We start from the raw sequence: 24,983 nt of genomic DNA on the forward strand, positions 1-24,983 counted from the left end.
AAAATGTGCCTTGGGGCTTCCCTCTGGTGGAAGTGAGATGAAGCTTTGGAGATGAGACCAAATGCTGCATCCTTCCCTTCGTGATTGGTCCATGGTGTCAATCAAGGGTGGGGGTTTGACCTCTGATGTCCTCTCCCCGGCAGGCTGCATTTCTCACCCGTGGAAAATGACTCCATTTTAGTGTTAAGATTGGCCTTCCCAACCACCAGCCCTTCTGTCACTTCTTCCCCCATGTAATTGAGGGCGCTTGGACAGTAGAGTCCCTTCCCTGGCTATCAAGGGCAGGCTTCTCTGAAGGACCGCATGCCAGCCTCCTTTCAGCTGGCTGGAGTGGAGTTGGGCATTCTTCTCCTTAGCCCCAGGCTATTGAGCATACTTCCGTTCAGTTAAGAAAGGTCAGGTGGTGGTGGTGGTGGTGCACTCCTTTAATCCCAGCACTCAGGCTGCAGAGGCAGGAGGATCTCTGTGAGTTTGAAGCCACAGAGTCTTTTTTTTTTTTTTTTTGGTTCTTTTTTTCGGAGCTGGGGACCGAACCCAGGGCCTTGCGCTTCCTAGGCAAGCGCTCTACCACTGAGCTAAATCCCCAACCCCTGAAGCCACAGAGTCTTAGATTGTCTACAAAATGAGTTCCAGAACAGCCAGGACTACGCACCCTGTCTCCAGAAAAAAACAAAAACAAAAACAAAAACAAAAAACAAAAAACAAAAAATAAAGAAAGAAAGTCTATTGGGTGCACAGTGTAAAACCTGCCCTTTGCTTGGGTCAGAATACAGGTAAAGTAAGAGAAGTTTTGGTCTTAAGAAACCACAGTGTATTTGGAAAGACTCTGGCAGAAACATAAAACATTGACGTGTAAATATGATTCATCTAAAACAGCTCGTGCCTCTTCAAGGCCTTGATTCTTAACTGTGCTTCTGACTAGATATTCTTCCTCAGACCCTTTCATAGAACCCTCACCAGGGCATTCCTGAGTAATGTCAGGAAATTGAACCCTACTTCTTCTGGGTCCATTAACTCCGTGCAATTTATTTGTTTACTCTGCTTCTTTCAATTACCCCATGTAATTTCCTTCTTTGTTCATTTTTTCATGTGTGTGCTTTGGGTGAGGATATTCCAATGTGTGGGCACACGAGTGAGAGCACCTGTGTGTCTGTGGTCACTTGGCTTTTATGTGGGTACCAGGTTCTGGGTATATAGACTCTGTTCTCTACTCCTGCGGTATATATGTGCTTTACCCACTAATCTGTCTCCCTCCTTCTCCCTGATTCTCTTACAAACTTTTCATCTAACAGCCTCATGGTTCTTACTGTCATTTCCCACCTTAGATTGTAAGCTCTTGAGAACCAGGCCTCTTCACTGAGGATTTGTGTAGAACTGCTGAACTGGTACCTAATGCTGATACTCGTTTCCCTTTTATTCCATTAGGATGTGAACACCCACTTGGATTTCTCTAGAGTCACCTAAATGGAGATGAAAGCCTGTCTCTCTCGAGAACCTTTTCAAGTCTTCTTCCCAAGCTTTCTGATCTGTGGTGCCAGCTCTGGCCGTCCTGAGCAGATTCTAATTTGCTGTCCCACTCTCATTTACTCCATGTTCTGGAGAGTTCAAACAAAGGATTTAAGCTGTACAGTCCTCGACAAGGTCTGCATTCCTTCTTTTATTTCATAGATGACACAGGACCACAGAGAAAGACTCAAGAGGTAGCAAGGTACTAATAGGGCAAGGTTGGCCAGGCAACAAAGCCCTTGTGATGTGGTCTCATACCCACGTTTCTGTAACTTCTTTCTACCTCTTGTTCTGGAGCCCTTTAAGGTTTCCACCACGCCCCATGAAGACCCTTTCCCACATTTCCGCAGCCTCTCCATCCTAGAGTGTTTCCTCCATCTGGATAGCCAGGCCTGGCCTACCAAGGCTAAGTGGAGCGACTTTGCAGATGAGGGATGCATCCTCAGAAGAACTACCTCCCAGGCCCTCTGCACAGGCCTGGCGGGTGACCAATGGCTCACTGCAAGTTCCACAGCGATGGCACAGGAAAAAGGATGCCAGGAAAAAAGCAGCTGCAGAAGGAAGATGCAGGCGAACACACAGCGCTCCATCCTCTCCGCCCGTGCGGGTGCCAGCGCACGCATGCGCGCATGCGTGGCGCGCTCGCACCCCACCCTCCCGCGGGCCGCCCTTTCACCCTGGCAACCGCGGCTCGGCAGCGGCGCGCGCGCGGGTTGGGCGCGGACGGGCGGAATCTCTGCGGGACGGGACAGGGCTGGCGACGGCCGAGATAGCGGCTCTCAAAGGCTCCTTCGGCTCCTCACTCAGCTCCGGTGACTGGTTTGGTCCGGAGGGCTTAGCCTCTAGTCATGGACTCGCAGAAAGTAAGCGGTGGGCGCAGCGCCCGGCCGAGAGGGTGGGCGGGGCGCGCGGGCCGGGCGACGGAGGGCGAGGCCCTGCCTGGGACCCACCCGACCCGATCCGATCCGACCTGACCGAACCTGAGCGCCCGCAGGGTGCGGTGGCCGCGCCCGGGACCCTGGCCGATCTCTGTCCTGCTTTTGGCTGGGAGCGGGTACTGCGGGAAGGAAACCGCGAGCCGCACCCGGGTCCCCGCCGCCCTCTGCGGGCGCTAGGCCCCTTTCTTCCCGCTGCCCGCGGCGTGCTCCGAGGGTGGGTCCCTCCAGGGTTGGAGTGAGGACCAGGGCTCAGCCTCGCGTGGGGGGATCCCCGCCTGCGCCTAAGCTGGTGTCCTTTTCTTCCACCTTGTCTTCAGCATGCTCTGTAGGTCCGGGGACCGAATCTCCTTTGTACCTCTGCCCACTGCCTTGCTAGTGGTTTATTTATAAGCAGATCTCAGTGTTTGCCTAATTGAGGAAAAAGGCAGTTGTCAGGGCCGCTGCCCCACCCTTGTCCGTCTGTTAGTGAGGCTGGTCAGTTACCCAAGTGGTCTTGTTTTGGAATGTTTAATACTTTGAGAACAAGTTTAAGGACAGAGTTACAGAGTAGCCTTTTTAATTAAGTAAAATATAGCCAGTGTACTGAATACAATTGCAATTGAATTTTAATATCAAGTAATTCCTGTAAAGAAAAAAATAAGCCACCTTACTGTCTTTGTTATGTTATAGTGTGGTTGCAATACATCCCTGTATAGGAAAGAAAAAACAAAACAAGTGTTATTAATAATGCAGCAGGGAAAAACAAGGGCATTTCTAAGAGGCCATTTTTCTTTTTATTATTGCATAGAAAGTACCAGAAAGACTTATAGAAAAACTGTAATTTTTTTACCTGGATTCATCTTCCAGCGGAGTTCTGGAGATGTGGAAGCATGAGTAATGTGATATAGTATTGAACAGAAACGCACATGATCCTATTGTACATGCTTGCCTTGAAGCCCATTTGGGTACATCCAGTTATTATTTCCAGAACTATACTATAGTATCTTTTAAAGATATTGCTAGGATATCCAAGAAGTTTTGTGTCTTTTGAATGTGTATAAATTTAAAGCATTCTCTGTTAAACTCATAAAACATTGCACGGCTTATTAGAGGAAAGGCACATGATATTTAAATGGACATTAGCAAAGGTCAAAGGAAGAGCACGTGACTGGGGAAATCCAGAAGGATGAGTGGCAGGGTACCTACCGTATGTTTGCTACCTATGTAGAGCACATCTGACACTTTCGTCTGTCTGTAGAAATAAAGAATACAGTACTATAAAAACTGGATAAAATACTCCATTTGGAAAACAGTATTTTAAAGTTTATGAATAATGAGTACTAAAATAGCCCATGCATGGTAAAATGCTAAAGGTCTTTCAGTGTAGATCATCTTATCAAGGGACGCTGAGGAATCAAGCGTTTGACGTTGTGAGCGCTGTAAGGACAAACAAGGTTTGAACTGGGTTGTTCTCATTTCAGACAATGTGTTTGTGCACCCACAGGATACCATGTGTAGTTTTCCCAGAGGTAGTCAAGAATTAGCTGTTCTTTTTACTGGTGCTAATGCATCACGTTGGATAACTCTGAAAAGTCAACTTTTGATTATTAAAAGTTTGTTGGAGGTACCCAGTAATCTTCCTGGCAAGGAGAGCTTGTGCTATGACTTCCAGTGGATATCTGGTGCTAATGTAACTCCTGCTGTCAATCTGAGCTTCATTTTTCTTATGGTTTCCTGTAGAGTCAGTGACTTGTTACAAATAGTGATGAACTGATTGGTTATTCTTGTCTATTACCTAAGACAGTAGTGCACCCATAGCATGAGATTTCAAGACTGTTTCCTGTGATAGAATGTTCCAATTAAAATGGTAGCAGAAATGATACCGGGGTCTATACAAGAAAGTAGTTACATGCTGTAAGTGGCAAGGACAGCCTTGGGATTTGAATTGTGAGTTATTAAGAGGAGCCAGCTCTCTGGTCATACTGTTTATGGGCCATCATAACTTGGATAATTTGCCACTAGTCTCCATTTCTTCATCTATAAAATAGAAACAACCACTGCTGTCTCTTTAAGAGTTATGGGGACAGAGTCCATTTCAGGAAAACCACCTAACAGTATTATCTGCGAGCTCTTGTTAATTGCAGACGCTCAACCTCAAAAAAATCATGTTTTCCCTCTCAGATCCACTCTAGACTTCTTTAAAGGTGTGTTTTCTACTTGTTTATCTTTAAGAAATTATTTCAGCTGGTGATGCCAAGAGACAGTTGTTAAGTCCTAATACAAAGAGGATTGAGAGTTGTGAGTCAGGCAATCAATGATAAAGACATTAACTGGGCGTCTTACAGAAGCTTGCTGCTGGCTGGTCGGCTTCCCCGGATGCTTTTTCCTGTCTGTGGAGACAACTTCAGTGTTTTGTTAGCAACACATGCTCTGTTTCAGTAGAGGAAGAAGACGAAGTCGCTGTGGGTGTGTGAGCACACTGTAGGCTACAGAAGCAGTATTATCTCCTAGAAATGGACAGAGGGATTTTGTTTATGTAGAGTTTCTGGGACACTTTTGTGAGCAGGATGTGTTATGGATAGGTGGCTTTGTTTGATCCGCAGACCTTTTGAATATGTCCTTACGTGGTTTTAAGATAAAATCGGGAAGGTTTCTTTACCTGATGACATCAATGTGTGCATTCAGAGACAACGTGCGGACAAATAAGACAGTTGTGCCTCTTCCTACTTCTTTTCAATTTGATAGTGCAAGTTAAATTTTGGTGCAGATGACTGGTATTCACAGGGGTTTCTGTCTCTGGGAAAGGTGCTTGTTACGGCAATGAGGGTGGGAGAGTGGGGCAGAGGAAGGATGCTATGAGGGGCCTGCTTTGTGGAGTGCTTTCCCCATTGTTTTTCTGGACATTCTCCCTACCTGGATAGGGACTCAGAGGTCTCCATTATACTACAGGGTAAAGCTAGACTGGGGACATCTGCATGTGTCTTATCTGTTTCCTCTTAAATCCTGACACGTGCTGTACAGTTGAGAGACTCACTCCATATCCGGTTGGATATCTGTAGCTAGCCAATTGACCCGTGTTCCCTAGCTACTTGTTTCAATTTAAAAAAGAAAAAGTTTCTCAAGGAAGGTGAAGAAGAGTGAACGAACACTGGGTATTGTGCATACGGTACCGTGTCAGACTCTTCAAACTCTCACATAGTTCGCAGAGTCACTCAGCTAGAAAGTTACAGTTTAGATTCAAACCAGGTTTTTTGTTTTTGTTTTTGTTTTTCATATTCCATGCTTTTCCATTACCTCCCTTCAGGCCTGAATTCTTGTCTTCTAAATACTGAAACAATCAAGGTAATTAAAATTTAAAATATTAGGTCCCAACAGTGAGGGACTGGAGAGATGGCAGTTGAGAGCACTTCCTGCTCTTGCAAGAGGACCAAAGTTTGATTCCAGGACCCATATCAGGTGACTCACAAGTACCTGCAGGCATGTGCACCTCCCCACATACATACACATAATTAAAAAGAAAAAATATTTTTGAAGACAAATAAAACGTTACTAGGGACAGAGCACAGTACAGTTGTCAGTTCTGCTTGTTTGAGATACTTGTGTAGTGAAGCTTTGGTAAGTGGTATAGAGCATAAGGGAGGGAGAGTCTGGCATCTGGTCTGCCTTGCTGCCTCAGGTAAGATCGCTGTACTGCGTGAGTATCTCCCTCCCTTTACCTCTTTCTCTGTTTCGGAGGGCGGGGTGGGACTCTTGCCTCTCTAAGTAGAGCTGTAGACCATAAAGGGCACTGTCAGTGAACACCATATGAATGCCCATGAACTCTTTTCTCACACGTAGGCATCTTTGTGTTTTGATTGAGCTTGGCAGTTTCTAAATACCAGTAACGAAGCAGGCTTTTTTTTTTTTTAAGTCTTAACAGTGCTTCTTTGCAATGCTTGGCTGAATGTCAATGGGATTATTCATGCAGTAAGCACATATTGGACGCTTGCTATAGTGCCGATACTCCACACTGACCATATTCTGAGGCAGGTGGATTTCTCAGCAGCCTTCACTGTGTTCTCACCTCAGCTGGTTTTTCCAGCCTCAGCATTCAGATGTAATCACTGATGTTTGTGGACTGATAGGGATTTAATTTTGATGTACAATTATTTATTTTGTTAAATGTAATTTTTAGCAAAGCCAGTCTGTATCTCTGCTAGATTATAAATACAAATAATGCAAGTTTTATTGCAGGAAATGTCGGCTCTCAGTAAGTAAGTAAATAAGTAAAGCCACCTTTAATTCTGAACCTTGAAGATACCCACATTCAACATGTGATTTGCTGGTCAGCTTTTTATGCAAATGGAACCTTAACAGTCAGTATCATACTGCGTGTACTGCTTTACAATCTACCTTTTCATAATATATCTCCATCTTCTTCCAATGTATCCTCAGTCTCCACACCTAGCATCAAGTCAGCATGGTGCTTTCATATGAGTGTGATTCTTGAATATACTTGATTGCTGCCCTTCTGTTGGATGTTTATGTTGGTCCCAGAGTTTAATGTAATAAATAATACTGAAAGAAACATTTTTGTAGCCAAGTCTCTGCCTCTATTCTTAATAAACTACTTGGCATTTATTGGAGAAATGGAATTATCGGTTACTAAAAATTCTTGAGCTCTATTGCCCATTGCTCTTCAGAAGGGTTGTTGGGGACAGTGTTGCTATCCACAGTGCTTGAGCGTCTCCATCTAGGTTCTCCTTGTTCCTCCTTGAACCCTGGTTTGCTTGTTAGGTGAGTGGTTTGTTATTGATGGTGGTGGGTTGTTTTCTTTTGCTTTGTTTGCCAATAGGGATGCTATTGCTCTACTCAGATGGATTTGTGGAATGGGTAAGTACTTAGTTGCTGTAGGCCTGGGACCTTGAATGCCCAAGGCTTATGTGGGGCAATCAGACTCAGGGGCTTATAGCTCCAAACCTTGAACACTAGAGCTTTATAGCCCTAGGCCTTAGGAGCCAGAGCCATCTGGCTGTGAATGCTCAAGTAAGAAGCTTACTGTCCCTGGCTCTGATTGCCAGTGGCCCTCCAGTCAAAGCCTCAGTTCTGAGCAGTAGCTAATGGGAACAGCAGTCAACAGCAGCCAGGGACAGCGGCTTTTACAGGTCTAGTGCTGGGGTCTTAGAATCAGTAGTGGCATGATTTAGCTCTTGAGATGCCCATATCAGGACCTCAGCCTTCAAGGCTTAGAGGCTCTTAGGCGTGCCCAAGAAAATAGTGTTTGTGTTCTTGGCCACCACCTCGCCTTTCTACTTTCTCTGTATTTCTGTCACCTGTTATCATCTACTGCCATTACTTCTGCCACTGCTGTTCCTGCTGCTGTCTTGACTTGTCACTATCTTCTTGGTGTCGCTGATGAGGTGGCAGCCACTCCATCTCCACTGGGAGGGCCACCGATTGTTTTTCATGCCACTGGGGGTAGCACAGGAGGATGCTGGGCAGCTGTGGAGAGAAGGATGTGACATAGAAATGAAGGAGAGTGTTCATGCCAGTCATTACACCAGCTTCCAGCCTCAGCAGTCAGTGCCTTGTGCTGTCACTCAGGGGGTGCTTGTCCTTCATCTTGCGTGACAAGAGCTACCAGGTCATCTGAAGTCCAGCAAGGTTTGTAATCCTGGCACAAAGCTTCCCAAGGCCAGGCCAGGCTTCTGAAGTGGTTGTGACTGGAGTAAAAGGCTCCTGGAGCAGGAGTCCTGGCTTTAGGTGTATCGACACTTTCAGCCAAACATTCTCCCAGTAATTGTAAAGTATCCAAAACAGCTAAGCTACCATGAGGGCAGTCTGGCTGGTGCCAGAGAGAGGACACCTGCTGTAAGGGAAGGCTGTGTACTGCTACTCAAAGACCTGAACAGGTGCCCTTGGTAGTTTAACATACTGACAGAAAAAACTTGATGGGATATTTACAATACAGACTTAAAGAAACTCAACATAAAACTAAGGTTCTCAATAGCATTCAACAGTGCTTATGCTTACTTAGCCTCTCCCCCTAGTGCTCTAGGGAGTGTTGGCTCCATCTTACCTCTCACACCATGGGGTGGAACAGTTCTCTGCACGAGTAAAACCTCTTCAGTCTCTCACATGCTTACTTTCCCTACCTCCTAGATGGGAGACTACCTCCTCTTCTTCTGACTCCCGATCATACCCAGTTCAGGATAGAAAGGCAGGCTTCATCCTGCTGGTTCATTTACAAGTATTAAGCAATTCTCCCAGTTGATAAATCAAATGACCAGAATTGATTGTTGGTTCAATCAATTCAATCTTTTTTTTCTTTTCTTTTTTTCAGAGCTGGGGACCGAACCCAGGGCCTTGCGCTTGCTAGGCAAGCACTCTACCACTGAGCTAAATCCCCAACCCCCAATCAATTCAATCTTACATTTACATTCAATACTACTCACAGCTGCTCACTGAGCTTCCCTGCCAGTTAGTTATGATTGCCAGATTCCTGACATCTCAGTTCTCCTTTCTTACCTTCTTGCATCATGCCTGGACCAAACACTCTTGTTAATGTTTGCAATAGCTATAATACTCACCTGGTAGGACTTATGTCATAGCCTACCTGCTGGATGAGGTTCTCTAATTTTCAACTCTTTTTATGTAATTCAGAGGAGGACCAAGGTCTGAGGTGATAGAAGAGGTGCCATTCTGGCAGCAGCTAGACTCACTGATCCCTTTGCTCTGGTTACTAAAACCTTGTCTTCCAGCCCCAATAGTGGCAGTAGTTTACACAAGTGTAAAAGCTGATGCTCCTTAAACAAGTACCTGGATTAGAGTTGGTCTGATGGTTGATAGCTGCATGACCTAAATCAAGTTAACGTCTAAAATACTTCTGCAACCATAGATTGTTGACAGCCCTTACAATGATTTTTTAAAAAATACTCATGACATTGGACATGCTTACTAAATAGTTTGTCTGAATTAAGAGCACACTGGCCTCTTTACATTGCATGGGTGTTAGTGGTTTTCACAGTGGTTCTAGTTTTGTATGCCCTAACTGTTATAAATGTAGAATTTGTCCCAGATGTCTTGTGGTCTGACAGAAAAGCCTGAGTGTGTGTGTGTGTGTGTGTGTGTGTGTGTGTGTGTGTGTGTGTGTGTTTCCTAATCATGCCACATGGGTGAGGATCCATGGTGTAAGGTGAAACTTGGGCCTGATGCTTTGAGGTCATTTGTTCTAGAAGCGGGAAGTTAATGCATCATCCTGGCAGACTTGTTACCCCGGGTAGATTTTAGATAAGTGGCCCAAGTTGGCAGAGTTTTGTTGTTGTTGCTGTTGCTATTGGCTGCAGCTAAATTAAGACTCAGCATTGGAGTTATCAGATGTTGCTGGAGCACATTAGTTAGAACAATGCCGTTTCAAAGTGGTGAGCTCAGATTCCAGTGTACAAATGACTGACACACAGGGTAGTGTGGATGGGGTCTGGGAAGTCTCCCACAGCCCCGTGTTAAAGACTATTCCCCAGTGGGTGACATTGTGGGGGAGAGCCTTGGGGGAGGTCTTCAGGTTACTGGACTTACTCCAGCTTCCTGGTCATGGCGGTGAGCAGTGTCCTCTGTTCAGCCTTTCTGCCATGGTGGTGGACTGCTTTGAGACTGCAAGCTCTGGCGTGTACCAGCCATGTGTGAAACAGGAGGTGCTGTCCCTCTGTAGGTGGTGTGTGTGAGCAGGATCTGCCTCTCACTCCAGGGGTTTCCTGGTAATTTTGAAGCCCAGTCTTAGTTTGTGATGCTCTGAGATGTTCCGACTCCTCATAACCTCTGATCTTTTCTGTATCAGACAGCACAGTGTAGTAACTGCTTCATCTGAATCCTGCCTCTGCGGCATATTAATTCTGAGCCTCTACACACTCTACTTTAATTTCGTCATCCTTCGGAAAATGAGGATAATATTAATATCTTATAAGATTCTTGATTTAAAATGTGTATGGCTGTTTTGTTTGAATGTATGTCTGTGCTCATGTGTATGCCTGAGGCCTGAGGAGGCCAGAAGAGGGTGGAGATTTCCTGGGACTGCGGTGACAGACAGCTGTGAGCAGTCAAATGGATGCTGGGAATTGAACCTGGGTTCTCTGAAAGAGCATCCAGAGCTCCTAATAATGAGTCCAGTGCCATTTATAAGAGTCTTGAAAAGACTAACTGAACTAAGATGTAAACAGTTTAAGCCGGCCTTGGCTCTGACAGTATGGAAGTGTTACTGTCCATTTGTCCAGGCTACTGAGTGTGCTTTTACTTCACCATTCATTGGGATTACACACATAAGTTGGATTACCGTGAAGAAAATGTTTTAGGCTTGGTTCATCCAAGATTACATTGATCCAGTCTGGAAATGGTGGCAATTGCATTTGGCTAGGGTGTATAAAGCCCTCTTTGTATTGCTGGCTTAGCAGTTGTGTTATTCTAAATTCACAGTCAAATAATTGATAGCTTGTCTCTTATGACGTGGACTTTTGAGGTTTGGTGACTGTGCTGTATGAACACACACAGCAGCTAGAGTTCACATCTCTGGAGACATTTGCTCTGTGTGTTTTGTCATGACCTGGCATAATTGGCATTTATCAGAGTCTCTTTTCCTACCTATTTAGAACTGTTACTTATTACTGCCTGCTTTACAAAACATAGTTTTCAAATGAACTCCCAAGTGACTTTATATGGTCTTTATCTATTAATATTTATAATGATATCCAGTAATATTTGGAAGGTAACTGGAGGCTTGAGACCTGACACGAATCCCAGATCCTTGTAGGCACCTTTCATGGTGCCGGTAAACAGTTTTCACCATGAGTGCCTTCCTTCACCAGGAAGCCGGGACAGTGTCACAGACACCACAGTGCTCATCCTGTAACCTTTGTTTAACCAGCACGTAGTGTATGTCTTAGAACTGTAGTTATGAATGTGAGGGCTCCCAGGTGGAAAGAGGCCTCATTGGAGAAACTCAAAACAGTCTATACAACTGAGAGAAGAGCAAGAAAGTTGTAATTAAAGCAGCTGAGGTAGGCCGTGGAATGACCAAGTTGGCTTTGGATGCTGTGTTGAGCGTGTTTTACTTTATACAGGAAGCACTGGGATAGTGGCTGAGAGGCGTGTTGGTGTCCTATTGCTTTAGTTGAAAAATAAAAACATTGGGAAGAAAGAATGAATCAGAGGTTGAGCATGGGCTTTGCTATAGACTGAGACATGATAGTGATGTATACTAGGGTTGTTAGTAACTATATCACTGCTTAGGATGTAAACATGGTAGAACTCGGTGGCTGCATGCAGGTTATAAGTCAGAGGGGAGGAAATGTTGGGAGATGAAGTTTTTGGATTTTTGGATTGCACTGCCCTTTATGGAAGTAGAACATAAGAATGGCCCACGAGTCAGTGAGGGAAGATAATGATGACCTGTTGAATTTTGAAGGGCTTTTGAGATGTCCAAGTGAGATTTCAGGTAGGAAGCTCAGAGGAAAGGCTCCTGCCTGAAAGCTCTGGGTCTCCCCCTGCCCAGTGTCTACCACACCCTTGCCAGTTAATTTGTGTTCTTGTTATGAAAACTGTTTATAGGCTTAGATTTTTCAAAACCTACTTTAATATGGGTTCTTAAACACTTTAACTTCACTTCTAGCCCACCACCCACCAGTGATAGTGGAAAGGAAAGGCTGTCAGGGAAAAGGGGGATATGGATCTGCTTAGAAATAGTTTTTGGACAATTCCAATCTTCATTGTCAGGATGTCAGAAGTTGAGTTTACACAAATCCACTGACAAACACTGTTCACGAATCAGCAATGGCAGTTTGATCCAGAAGAAACAGCAGAGCTCTGCTGGTTGGTCCAGGTCTGTGGAAACAGCAAGAAGCTGCCAGAATGAGAAGTTCGTTGGTGTGTTTCTCTCTGCAGTCATGACAAACAATGACCAGTGAAGAAGGCAAGGTGAACCAACGCCACAGCATCGTCAGCAAAGCCCAGCAAAGCCCAGCAAAGCCCAGCAGAGGGGGCAGGGTGAACCAGTGCAACACAGTGTCCCACTGTCTGCCAGGTTATACTTACATCCTTTCCAAATATCCTGTGTCCTGTCAAGGACTCAAAATATCACATGCCCTTTCTCCAGGCTACTTCCAGGAAAACACCACATGTCTGTTCTCAACAAAACATCCTCCCATGTCTGCATCAGCAAAAACACCCTCTCATAAGACAGTTTCCAGAGAAACATCACACAACACAACTGAGTCTCCAAAGAAACCAGAACTTTCCACTTCAACTAGTGATGAAATTTGAAATTCTGGGGGGATCACCTAAGGTAGTTGGATACAGAATATATTTATATCTGCCCTGACACACTGCTTGGTCTACTTAGAAATTACTAGAAACAAACAGACAAATGAAGACCCTGCTGCTTTGGCACTCATTCAGCCTGCTCTTACCCAGCACATGTCCCAGAGCAGTCACACGCTATCCTGTATCACCTCTTCCCTGGGCCCTGCACCCTGGAGAGCACCCTTGTCTGACACGCACATTAAGGTTGAGTTTCCAAATGCCGCTTACATTATTATCTTTTACGGATTTTTAAAGTACATTTTGGAGATGGTTATAGTTGATCGTCAATACTTTGATTACTTGTAACTTGTCTTCTGTTCTGCTGCGCTCCAGGTTCTTCTGTGGTTCTGTCATCCCACCCTGGATTAGCAAGTCCTATCCTTGGATTGGAATGGTTAGACCCACTGGTGCCCTTCATAACTTAGTTCTCAATACTTCCTGAGGAACCTGGACTTGGTTATTACACTAAGTATAAGCTATTGACCAGAGCTCTTTGCAGTCACTTGGCCTCTCCATAACACAGATAAAGGTCAGGTGGATTCAGAGATTCTGGACCCTTTTCTTAGCAGTCGGCCCTTGGAGGACTTTCAGGTTATTAAATATAGAAGCACTTATGTGCATTAGCTGCCAATGTCACATTGATTTCTTTGGGTTTCTGTTATTGATCTAGGAGTTCGCTTCTTCTGCAGTATATAGTGTGCTCAGTAGCTGTATTAGATTCCTTTCCTGTTGCTGTGATAAAAATCCCATGACAAAAGCAGCTTAAGAAATGGTTCATCTAGAAGTCAAAATAACATTATTTGCAGATGATATGATAAAGTTCTACCAGAGAACTACTAAACCTGATAAACACCTTTAGCAAAGTGGCTGGGTATAAAATTAACTCAAATAAATCAGTAGCCTTCCTCTACATAAAAGAGAAACAAGCCGAGAAAGAAATTAGGGAAACGACACCCTTCATAATAGTCCCAAATAATATAAAATACCTCAGTGTGACTTTAACCAAGCAAGTGAAAGATCTGTATGATAAGAACTTCAAGACACTGAAGAAAGAAATTGAAGAAGACCTCAGAAGATGGAAAGATCTCCCATGCTCATGGATTGGCAGGATTAATATAGTAAAAATGGCCATTTTACCAAAAGCGATCTACAGATTCAACGCAATCCCCATCAAAATACCAACCCAATTCTTCAGAGAGTTAGACAGAACAATTTACAAATTCATCTGGAATAACAAAAAACCCAGGATAGCTAAAACTATCCTCAACAATAAAAGGACTTCAGGGGGAATCACTATCCCTGAACTCAAGCAGTATTACAGAGCAATAGTGATAAAAAACTGCATGGTATTGGTACAGAGACAGACAGATAGACCAATGGAACAGAATTGAAGACCCAGAAATGAACCCACACACCTATGGGCACTTGATTTTTGACAAAGGAGCCAAAACCATCCAATGGAAAAAAGATAGCATTTTCAGCAAATGGTGCTGGTTCAACTGGAGGTCAGCATGTAGAAGAATGCAGATCGATCCATGCTTATCGCCATGTACAAAGCTTAAGTCCAAGTGGATCAAGGACCTTCACATAAAACCAGATACACTCAAACTAATAGAAGAAAAAGTGGGGAAGCATCTGGAACACATGGGCACTGGAAAAAATTTCCTGAACAAAACACCAATGGCTTATGCTCTAAGATCCAGAATTGACAAATGGGATCTCATAAAACTGCAAAGCTTCTGTAAGGCAAAGGACACTGTTGTTAGGACAAAATGGCAACCAACAGATTGGGAAAAGATCTTTACCAATCCTACAACAGATAGAGGGCTTATATCAAAAAAATATACAAAGAACTCAAGAAGTTAGACCACAGGGAGACAAATAACCCTATTAAAAAATGGGGTTCAGAGCTAAACAAAGAATTCACAGCTGAGGAATGCCGAATGGCTGAGAAACACCTAAAGAAATGTTCAACATCTTAGTCATAAGGGAAATGCAAATCAAAACAACCCTGAGATTTCACTTCACACCATTGAGAATGGCAAAGATCAAAAACTCTGGTGACAGCAGATGCTGGCAAGGATGTGGAAAAAGAGGAACACTCCTCCATTGTTGGTGGGATTGCAGACTGGTAAAACCATTCTGGAAATCAGTCTGGAGGTTCCTCAGAAAATTGGACATTGAATTACCTGAGGACCCAGCTATACCTCTCTTGGGCATATACCCAAAAGATGCCCCAACATATAACAAAGACACGTGCTCCACTATGTTCATAGCAGCCTTATTTATAATAGCCAGAAGCTGGAAAGAACCCAGATGCCCTTCAACAGAGGAATGGATACAGAAAATGTGGTACATCTACAAAATGGAATATTACTCGGCTATCAGAAACAATGACTTTATGAAATTCATAGGCAAGTGGATGGAACTGGAAAATATCATCCTGAGTGAGGTAACCCAATCACAGAAGAACACACATGGTATGCACTCACTGATAAGTGGCTATTAGCCCAAATGCTTGAATTACCCTAGATGCACAGAACACATGAACCTCAAGACGGATGACCAAAATGCGAATGCTTCACTCCTTCTTTAAAAGGGGAACAAGAATACCCTTGGGAGGGAGTAGGGAGGCAAAGTTTAGAACAGAGTCTGAAGGAACACCCATTCAGAACCTGCCCCACATGTGGCCCATACATATACAGCCACCCAATTAGACAAGATGGATGAAGCAAAGAAGTGCAGACCGACAGGAGCCGGATGTAGATCTCTCCTGAGAGACACAGCCAGAATACAGCAAATACATAGGTGAATGCCAGCAGCAAACCACTGAACTGAGAATGGGACCCCCGTTGAAGGAATCTTAGAAAGGACTGAAAGAGCTTGAAGGGGCTTGAGACCCCATATGAACAACAATGCCAACCAACCAGAGCTTCCAGGGACTAAGCCACTACCCAAAGACTATATACATGGACTCCAACCTCATAGGTAGCAATGAATAGCCTAGTAAGAGCACCAGTGGAAGGGGAAGCCCTTGGTCCTGCCAAGACTGAACCCCCAGTGAACGTGATTGTTGGGGGGGAGGGTGGTAATGGGGGGCGGATGAGGAGGGTAACACCCATAGAGAAGGGGAGGGGAGGGGCTAGAGGGATGTTGGCTGTGAAACCGGGAAGGGGAATAACAATCGAAATGTAAATAAGAAATACTCACGTTAATAAAGATGGAAAAAAAAAGGAAATGGTTCATTTAACCCACAATTCTGTACTTTGCAGTCCATCGTTATGGGGAAGTCAAGGTAGTGGGAGCTTACAACAGCTGTCACGTGACACCCATAGTCAAGAGCAGAGAGCCGTAGGTTAATGTATCCTATAGACTAGTGGTCAGCTCGCTCTATTACCAACCCTGCAGTTGTGCCACCCACAATGGCTAAGTCTCCCTGTGTCACTTAATATAATCAGTATAACCCGCCATAGACATGCTCACAGGCCAAGTTAATCTAGACAGTCCTTCATTCAGATTCCTCTCTAGGTGATTCTAGATTGTATCAAATAGATAATTGAAATTAACCATCACAGAGCTGGAGAAATGAGTGCTTAAGAACACTTAGTGCTCTTGTAGAGGACTATAGTTTGGTTTGTGGCACGCACGTGCTAGTTTACAGCTGTCTGTAATTCTAGTTCCAAAGGATCCAGCATCCTCTTCTACACTTCTGGGCATATGGCCTCTGTGGTCAGGCAAACCCCTCAAATTCATAAAAATAAATAAATAAATAAATAAATAAATAAATAAATAAATAAATAAATAAATAAGTCTAAAACAAAAACCCCAAAACTCACAGTAGTTTTGAAAATCAGTGTGACCTTAAATTCAAAGGCTCCAGTGTCCTATCAGAGCTGGCTTGTCTGTTTTCACATCTCAGTGTGTTTCAAAGCCAGGGCTACAAAACACTTGTCACCTGGTCTTCCTTAGGTCCTTATAGCCCCACCTGTAAGCTGACTCTGCTCCTGTCCTTCCACTGCACTGACATCCATGTTCAGTTAAATGGAAGCCTGAAGAGGTCTGTCATCAGATGATAAGACTTTTCCAGAAATACTCTTCCAACCTTTAATGGCCTTTCTTCCAACAGTTTCCTGATAAGAGTGTGGTATTTTTAGACAGTGCCTGCCATTAGCACAGAGGTTCTGTTCTAGCACCACAATGGTAGAACTGCTTTCCAGAAAGCATTGGAACAGCTGCTGCAGCACCTCCTGGACCAGTACAGTTTGAAAGGGGTCTTTAAGGTTTTGATTCTTGTGTTGATAATAGCAAGAATTTTAGATGAATTAAATGGAAACGGTAAAATCTAAAGATGAATTGTAGTCTAAAGTGTTGGCGGTATTGAACAGATGATACAAAATAGGCACTATACTGCTGGGCCTTTGCGTTTGGCAACTCACATGACATCTGTCCCTGGGTACAGTCGTATTTTTGTCAGTTTCTGTTTTTACTTTGTTGTCTCCCCAAACTGCTCTCCATTGAGTAATATTGGTGAGCAGTGTGCGTTTTACTGGCAGAGTACGTTTATTCCCCACCTCGGTGTGATCTTTAGGGTCAGAGAGTAGTGGTGCGTCTGCGCCTCTTCCTTTTCTCTTTCTCTCGGGAGTTGATAACTTTATAGTATTTATAATCTAGTGGGAGGAATTACACACATAAAAACTTAGAAATTAGTGAACTCTGAAGCTCTGGTAAAGAAACATAGTTTGACTGTTTCCACTTATATCCACATAAGGCTGTTAGAATTCAACAGTCCAGCATGGTATAAGCACATACAGAAAATGTACTTATCCAAGAAAAACATTTAGATGGGAAACATTTAGATGGTTTATTTTTAATTCCAAATTAATTGTATCAATAGATGAATTCTTTCTACTCTTAGGAAATTAAGGACTGCTCTCATGATGTAGGTCTGTAAAGTTGTATTGCCTAACTTCTAGACACATGAGGCTAATTGAATTGAGATACGCTGGAAACTGAAAACACACATTAGATTTTAAAGATGTAGTAATACTTTTTTACTTTTTTAAAAAAACAGATAAACTTTTTTTAAAGTTTGTTTTTAAAATTGGTATCATACTATGTTGTTCTATGCAGGCTGGCCTTGAATTCTTGGACTCAAGCAGTCCTCACTGCCTCTGCTACCTGTGTAGCAGGGACTACAGGTGTGTGTCACCATACCAGGCTATATAATGATTGAACATTTACTATAAGTTAGAATGATATAGTAAAATGCCACAATGAATTCACCTGCTTCTCTTTGCTTTTGTGGTGTGGTTGCTATTGGCTCACACTGTATTTCTGTTGGCCAGCACCACCCTAAGAAGGAGAACACTGCAGTTGGTAAAGGCTGCACTCAGACTCCTGACGTCATTATTAGACAAAAGTCGGTGGGTAACTCATAATGTTGTAGAAGAATTCTTATGAAGACATAATAAAAATTAGAATGTTTAGGTGTGTTTGCCTATAGTCAGTAAATAATGGAAGCTTTAAAAAGCAAGCTCTTTATAGAAAAGTCCATGGATCTCACCACTCATAAAGCCAAGGCAGTATGCCTTTGTCCCCAGAGTTCTTACTACAAATGCTTACAGTTGGCTCCTAAGCTTAGGTAGAAGCAGAAGCGTTGTGTTGGAGTGTTCTTGCTCGGAGAGATTTGCTCCTTCTGTGTACACTGCTTCGGTGTTTATTGAGCACCCACAGATCCTGATCATTGAAACTGTTATTGGGCTGCGTCCCTGGGGACCTGGCACTTCTTTTCCTTAGACTAAGAGAGTCTTGAAGATTCTTCTGTCTCTGTTCTGGTGCAGTGTCAGCATCTTTAAATGACCCTGCAGTTTGCTATATGTGCTTGCCAGTGAACAGAGCTTAAGTTCAATTATGAGTCTCTACTATGGAATTTCTACAAACTGTCTATGCCTTTAAAAACTTAACAAGCCAAATATTAAAGGATATTAACTTCATCATATGGTTATACCAGATGACACAAATTAATTGGGTTTAGAGACTGTATTCTAAAGTGGTTGAGGGCATGGACTTTGGAATGTGACTAGCTAGTGAAGTCTCCACTTTCTTGTCTTGTGTAGGATGGATGAATGCGGCTTTCCCTTGCTGCAGCAAATATCTAAGAAGAGGGTTAATTTGAGCTCATAGTTTCATGGGCTTTAGTTCCTGGTTGTCTTTGGCCCTTTTGCCTTATGTCTTGTGTGGAGGACCATCATGACATGGATCATGTGATGAAGCAGAACTCACTCCATAGCTGAGGAGAGAAGAGAGAGGAAGAGATTGAGGTCCTTCCTTCAAGAGTACACCCCTGGGGGTTGGGGATTTAGCTCAGTGGTAGAGCGCTGGCCTAGGAAGTGCAAGGCCCTGGGTTCGGTCCCCAGCTCCGGAAAAAAAGGAAAAAAAAAAAAAGAGTACACCCCTGTGATCCACTAGCCTCCACTTAATGATTCCACCTTCTTCCAGTAATGCCACTCTGGGGGACAGCTTTGAAGAAAGGGTCTTTAAGGAGCATGCAGGACTAAGCTATAGCACTTGCCCTTATGAGGGTCAGAAGCTGTCCGTTGACCAGAAAGAACCAGGTCATGTTATTTGGCCTCTCCCGTAAAAGCCAGAGGATGGTGTAGTAATGTTCATACTCTTGACTGTGCTGCTTTACATACCTGGAGGGCCTGACTTGGACACATACGTGGAATACCTGAATCTCCTTTTTACGTCTTTTCAGAAGAGACGTGATGCACCGTGACACCTCTAACTATGCCTGCCCTTCTTCAGAGTTCTGACTGCTGATGCCATTCTGATCTGTACATATTTCTGGGAAGAGCACAGACAGGTTCAAGGCTAACTTTTGGTGCCTATAGTCCTTTTCCTAGCATAACGTCATTGTATTGTTTTAAAATAGCACCGAGATGAGCATAGGAAGTCATGTGGGTGAATGAAGAAAGCAGAAAGCCCTTGGTTGAGCGCAGGGATGACAATGGCTCCTTAGCTCCAGGGATTGTGAGAATTAGATGACATTTGTTGGGATTGTTTTTAACTTGCATTAATGTTACATGGATTGTCCTCTTACTTCACTTCCTAAGTATTTTATATATAACCTCTTTATCCATGTCCAAGTGTATGTTGAAAAGAACCTTGATCCTATGAAATTTTATAGGCTTTACCAATAGTTCAGCATGCAGGTTCTTAGAGGTACCTTCTCTGGGAAACGTTATGCAGGAAGAGTACTTACATTTGGTTTTCACTGCAGTTTCCCTCATTATTACTTGTGAAGTTATTAGGCAATTAGAGCTGTACTGTTCACTGTGGCAATGCAGGTCATACATAGCTCTGAACATTAAAATTAACTAAGTGGGAAGATATCATCAAAGTATATTACATACATATCTGGAATGAAAAGTGAGCAGTAAATGTATTTCCTCAGTTGTGCTCCCACATTTCTGGACAGTGATGATTAATTCTAGGCAATGAGTGGTCCTTCTGGAAAGCTTCATGTGGCTAGGGGCCACATACAGAGAATGCATTTGTCTTCGAAAATGTCATTAACATGAATTGAACAACATTAGATTACATAGTTAAATTAATTTAATAATATTAAATTAAATTAGTTACCTAGTTTAAAAAGAGGACAAGTACACAGCCCATTTTGTGTAATCATAGGTTTTGAGAAAGGGAAGGGAAGCTTTACAGTGCTCCTGTGCGTCACGCTCTGCGCAGTGCTCCTGTGCGTCACGCTCTGCAGTGCTTGTGTAGGTTCTCTAGAGAATGGTTGTTAGGGGATTTAAATTTTTTTTTATGAGAAGATAATACTTTGTTTTAAATCCTAGGAAGCTCTACAAAGAATCATTTCAACTCTGGCAAATAAGAATGATGAGATTCAGAACTTTATTGATACACTAAACCACACACTGAAAGGAGTTCAGGTATGAATATTTCTATCAATAAATGTATAGTTGAATGATTGCTAAGTAATATCATATAAGTAGCAGGGCATCGACTTTAGAGGATAATGTAGTGCAGCCAGGTCTTCAGAGGACAGAAGAGTCAAATAGCTTCCTGAGTCATCTCTGCATTCTACACAGGAGAGCAAGGGCTTGGGGCCAGGACACCGTGATTAGGAGCAAGTATTAAAGACTTGCTCATTTCTGTGGGTGGTTTTCTTTACTAATTCCAATTAAGAGCTAATGGTGCCTCTTCCAAGTAGTGGAGAACAAACCATTTCTTTTACTGTACATAATGAGGCAGATGCCAATGATAGGACTTGGTTGAAGAGGTAGATGAATACCGGATATTTACATTACTATTGGTATCAGTAGCAAAATTACAGTTATGAAGTAGCAACAAAATAATTCATGATTCCAGATCACCAGTACAAGGAACTGTATTAAAGGGTCGCAGCATTAGGGAGGTTGAGAACCACTCCATTAGAGTAAGGTAGTTTAAGATATGCATCTATTCTTTCCTTTGTTTATGCATTTAGTTTTTATGTGCTGTATGACTCTTTAGTAAAATCTTTGCTTTGTTTTGTAAAAACAGGAAAATTCTTCCAACATACTTTCAGAATTAGATGAAGAATTTGACAGTTTATACTCTATATTGGATGATGTAAAAGAAAGCATGATTAACACCATCAAGCAGGAACAAGTGCATAAGTCACAGGAGTTACAGGTGAGAGTGTGGGGCTGCCTGAACATGGGGTCTGCTCCATGCTTGAGGTTTTAAGTCTTGTCAGAGTGGTCTTTATCTTGGCTTGGGTCACAAATATCTTTTAATGTCTTTAAAAGTTATAGTTAAAAATAACAGAATTTACTGCTTGCCCAGAATTTACTATTTGTTTCAGGTATAGCTTGTTGATTCATACTATTGTTTAGCAGAACTCAGGATCTGAAACTCTTCCTCCCTAAAATAACAGTTCTTCACTTCCCCCTCTCAGCTCCTGGCAACTGTGCCATTTGTCCCATTATTTTGATTAAATAGATGTCACATGCAATCGGAATTGCACAGCATTTGTCCCTTAGTGACCATACAACTGTAGCATAATGTCCCCAAGGTTCGTCCATGCTCTAGCACAAGCCAAGGTTTCCTTATGGCTCCAAAGGAAGAACAGGGACAAAAAATGGAACAGAGACTGAAGGAAGGGTCAACTAGGGACTGCCCCACCTGGGGATCCATCATGTCTGCAGTCACCAAACCCAACACTGTTGCCATGGTCAAGAGGTGCTGGCTGACAGGAACCTAGTGTGGCAGTTCCTGAGGAGGGCTGGCCTGCAACTGACCAAAGCAGATGTGGATCCTTGGAGCCAAGCATCAGACTGAGCTCAGGGAACCCGGTGGGGGAGCTGGTGGAAGGAAGAACTGGAGGATCAGAGGGAGATTGCAACCCCATTGGAAGAACAACATAGGCTGGCCTGACCACCCAGTTCTCCCAGAGTCTAGACCACCAACCATGGAGTGTACCTGGAGGGATCAATGGCTCCAGATACATATATAGCAGAGGACAGCCATGCCTGACAGCAATGGGAAGGGGAGGCCCTTGGTCCCAGGGAAGTTTGATGTCCTAGGGTAGGAGGATGCTGGAGCAGTGGGGCGGGAGCATGTGGGTGGGTGAGTGGGGGAGGGCTCTCATACAGGCAAAGGGGAGGGCAGATGTGGGATGAAGGGCTGGTGGAGAGGTAACCAGGAAGTGGAGTATCATAGGAGATGTAAATGAGTGGAATGATTAAGGAAGAAAAACATTTTTATAAGCTACTCCATCACTGCCCGTACTGCTCTATGTGGCCTCTGAGCTGTCGTACATCTGCGCTGTGAGCAGTGCTGTGGAGAGCGGGGGCAGGCACACCTTGAAGGCACTCCTTCCCACTCTTTCAGCACTCAGTGTGCTGATCACGTGGCAGCCACTTTTTTAGTTTTCTGAGGAGCCTCACATTCTTCCTCACTGCCCTCAGTATTTGATATCCCACCAGCTGTGCCCAGTGATACCAGTTGTTCATCCTTAGCAACATCTGTTTCCTGCTGTTTTGTTTTGTTGGCAGATATCTTAAAGGCTATGAATCTTTGCTGGTTTGTTTGTTTGTTTGTTTGGTTGGTTTTTGGGACCAGGTCTCGCTATGCAGATCTGGCTATTCTAGATTTCACTTATAGCCCAGGCTGACCTTGAACTAACAGAGATCCATTTGCCTCTGCTTCCTGAGTGCTGGTATTAAAGGCATGTACCACTGTGCTTGGATATGTATCTACATTTTTATCTTGTTTTGACTTCCATTTCTCTAGTGAGTAGAGAGAGATGGAACAGTTTTTGTGTGCTTGACAATGTCTATATATTTTCCCTGGAGAAATTTTTATTAATTTTTTTCTGTTTATTAAGTAAATTATTTATTGTTTTAAAGTTACAAGCTTTGTTTATTCATTCTATGTATATATGTTTTTCTTTCAGCATGGCTGTACCGGGATTTTCAATTCAGCCAGGGTTTATGTATATGTTAAGCACATACTCTGCTTAGCCTTACACCTAATCCTGAGCCTTGGATGTTAACCTTGGAAATATTTTCTCCTATTCTGTATTTTGCCATCTCACTCTCAGTTGTTTTGTTCTCTAACTGCAAATTATGATTAAAATATTTTTTAATACTTGAGTCATTTGTAAGTGAGCTCTGACTATGCTAACTTGATTTACAAGTTTAAGTTAAATAAACATCAGGAAATTCAGTCTTTATTACAGTAAGTTGCTTTCTGCAAGTAGATTATTCTGGCATTTTAGTATATATTATACTTTTCTGACTAAGAACCTTTAAGTTAATTTCATCCCATTTATTTATAATTGCTTTATCCTTTTGTTTTAAGTTATATGTTCAATATAACTTAAATACTTTATTGCATGTAATTGTTTTTTTTTTTTTTTTTTGGTTATGTAAGTGTTTTATGCATACACTGCATACGAACAAACAAACAAAAAAACCCAGAATGGTCCTTCTGTGTCCCAGTTAAAAATAAGTTCTGACTTGAGTAATGACTGTAAAATCTCCCCAGCAATTAAGAAAAGCTGTTCTTCAAAGCTGAGGAAATACAACATGGTATCAAATATTCTACTGTTAAAGGAAGCAACTACAGAAAGCTCTCACTTGCTCAAAGGAATCAGTGCCTTTTGATGCAGAACAAAAACCAAAAATATCCCAACTACTGTCAATACTTTCAAAACCAGCATATCAAACTTGATTTTCATTAGAATGCTATTTTTTCCACACTAGTAATTCAAAACCCAAGATCCAGATTATATATATATATATAAATATATATATATAAATGCAAACAATTATTGTGCTTCATCTTCGGGACAAGAATGCCAAGTCAGCCTCTCCTCATAGAAGGCGATGACAATCTGAGGACACTTCATATTCGCCTCCTTTGCCAGCACCAAGTCAGCTTCATCTGAGTCCTTCCATTTCATGAGAAACATTAGCTCTCCACTGCTGTCTGTGGCACCGATTATTCGCTCAGGGTCAAGGCCCCTGGCAAAGCCCCTGGGCTTGTCAGCAGCATCTCTCTTCTTCGATTTGCTATCATCAGATTCACTGTCAGATAAAGATTTCCTTTTTGTACCATCTTTTTCTTTACCAGCTTTTTGAGAATTAAGAAATGCTTCAATTAATTCTGGACAATCTAAATTTTCTTCTGGTTCCCAAGTATTATCAGCATCTGTGAACCCCTTCCACTTCAGGAAATACTCCACCTTCCCATTCACTACACGACGGTCCAGTACTTTTTCTACCACAAATTCTTCAGGCTCTGCCTCTTCAACTTTTTTACTCTTTCCATTCTGTTTCTTTCCCATTTTTTGCAATGTAGTTTTATTGGAGGCCATTTTTAAAATTTAATCGGAGACTTGAAGAGCGCTCAGATGCTCAGGGCCGCGGATCCTGCAGAGTCTCCCGCCTGCGCGCTTCAGCCGCATGTAATTGTTTTTAAAGATATTTATGTGTGACCATATGTGAAAGTGAGATGGGCAGGGTGTGTGTATGTGAGTGTGGATCAGATGGCAACTGTTTCAAGTCCATTCTTTCCTTCCACAGAAAACTTGTATCATCAGACTTGGACCACAAAGGCTTCTGTTCACCTAGCCATCTTGCTAGCCCTGGTTAAGCTGTTTATGATACATTACAGAAAAAGAAGCAATGCTGTCATGTATCCTCTTTCTTCAGTAGCTCC

At 43.0% G+C, this 24,983-nt stretch overlaps 2 protein-coding genes across 6 annotated transcripts in view; one reads left to right on the forward strand and one right to left on the reverse strand.

The window, feature by feature from the left end:
- The first annotated feature begins 493 nt into the window (after positions 1-493).
- Positions 494-24,983, forward strand: part of Fsd1l (fibronectin type III and SPRY domain containing 1-like) — a 77,728-nt gene continuing 53,238 nt past the window's right edge. For 2 of the 5 annotated variants that reach the window (XM_008763723.4, XM_008763724.4), the window contains exons 1-3: positions 2,162-2,369; positions 20,609-20,704; positions 21,318-21,449. In XM_008763723.4, the coding sequence (XP_008761945.1) occupies positions 2,355-2,369; positions 20,609-20,704; positions 21,318-21,449 (243 nt within the window). In that variant the 5' untranslated portion in view covers positions 2,162-2,354. Of the gene's footprint in view, positions 2,370-20,608; positions 20,705-21,317; positions 21,450-24,983 lie in introns of all 5 variants that reach the window. The other 3 variants (XM_008763722.4, XM_008763725.4, XM_063261284.1) reach the window with 3 other exon arrangements.
- On the reverse strand, positions 1,073-24,743 carry LOC134478973 (chromobox protein homolog 3-like). Its single transcript, XM_063261285.1, has one exon. It carries the CDS (start codon positions 24,637-24,639, stop codon positions 24,091-24,093), a length of 549 nt encoding a protein of 182 aa, XP_063117355.1. The 5' UTR covers positions 24,640-24,743; the 3' UTR covers positions 1,073-24,090.

Source organism: Rattus norvegicus, chromosome 5 (assembly GCF_036323735.1).
Source record: "Rattus norvegicus strain BN/NHsdMcwi chromosome 5, GRCr8, whole genome shotgun sequence".
Lineage (NCBI taxonomy): Eukaryota > Metazoa > Chordata > Mammalia > Rodentia > Muridae > Rattus > Rattus norvegicus.

Excerpts from the sequence above, each read along its gene's own strand:
- LOC134478973 (XM_063261285.1), bottom strand. The coding sequence starts at position 24,639 with ATGGCCTCCAATAAAACTACATTGCAAAAAATGGGAAAGAAACAGAAT.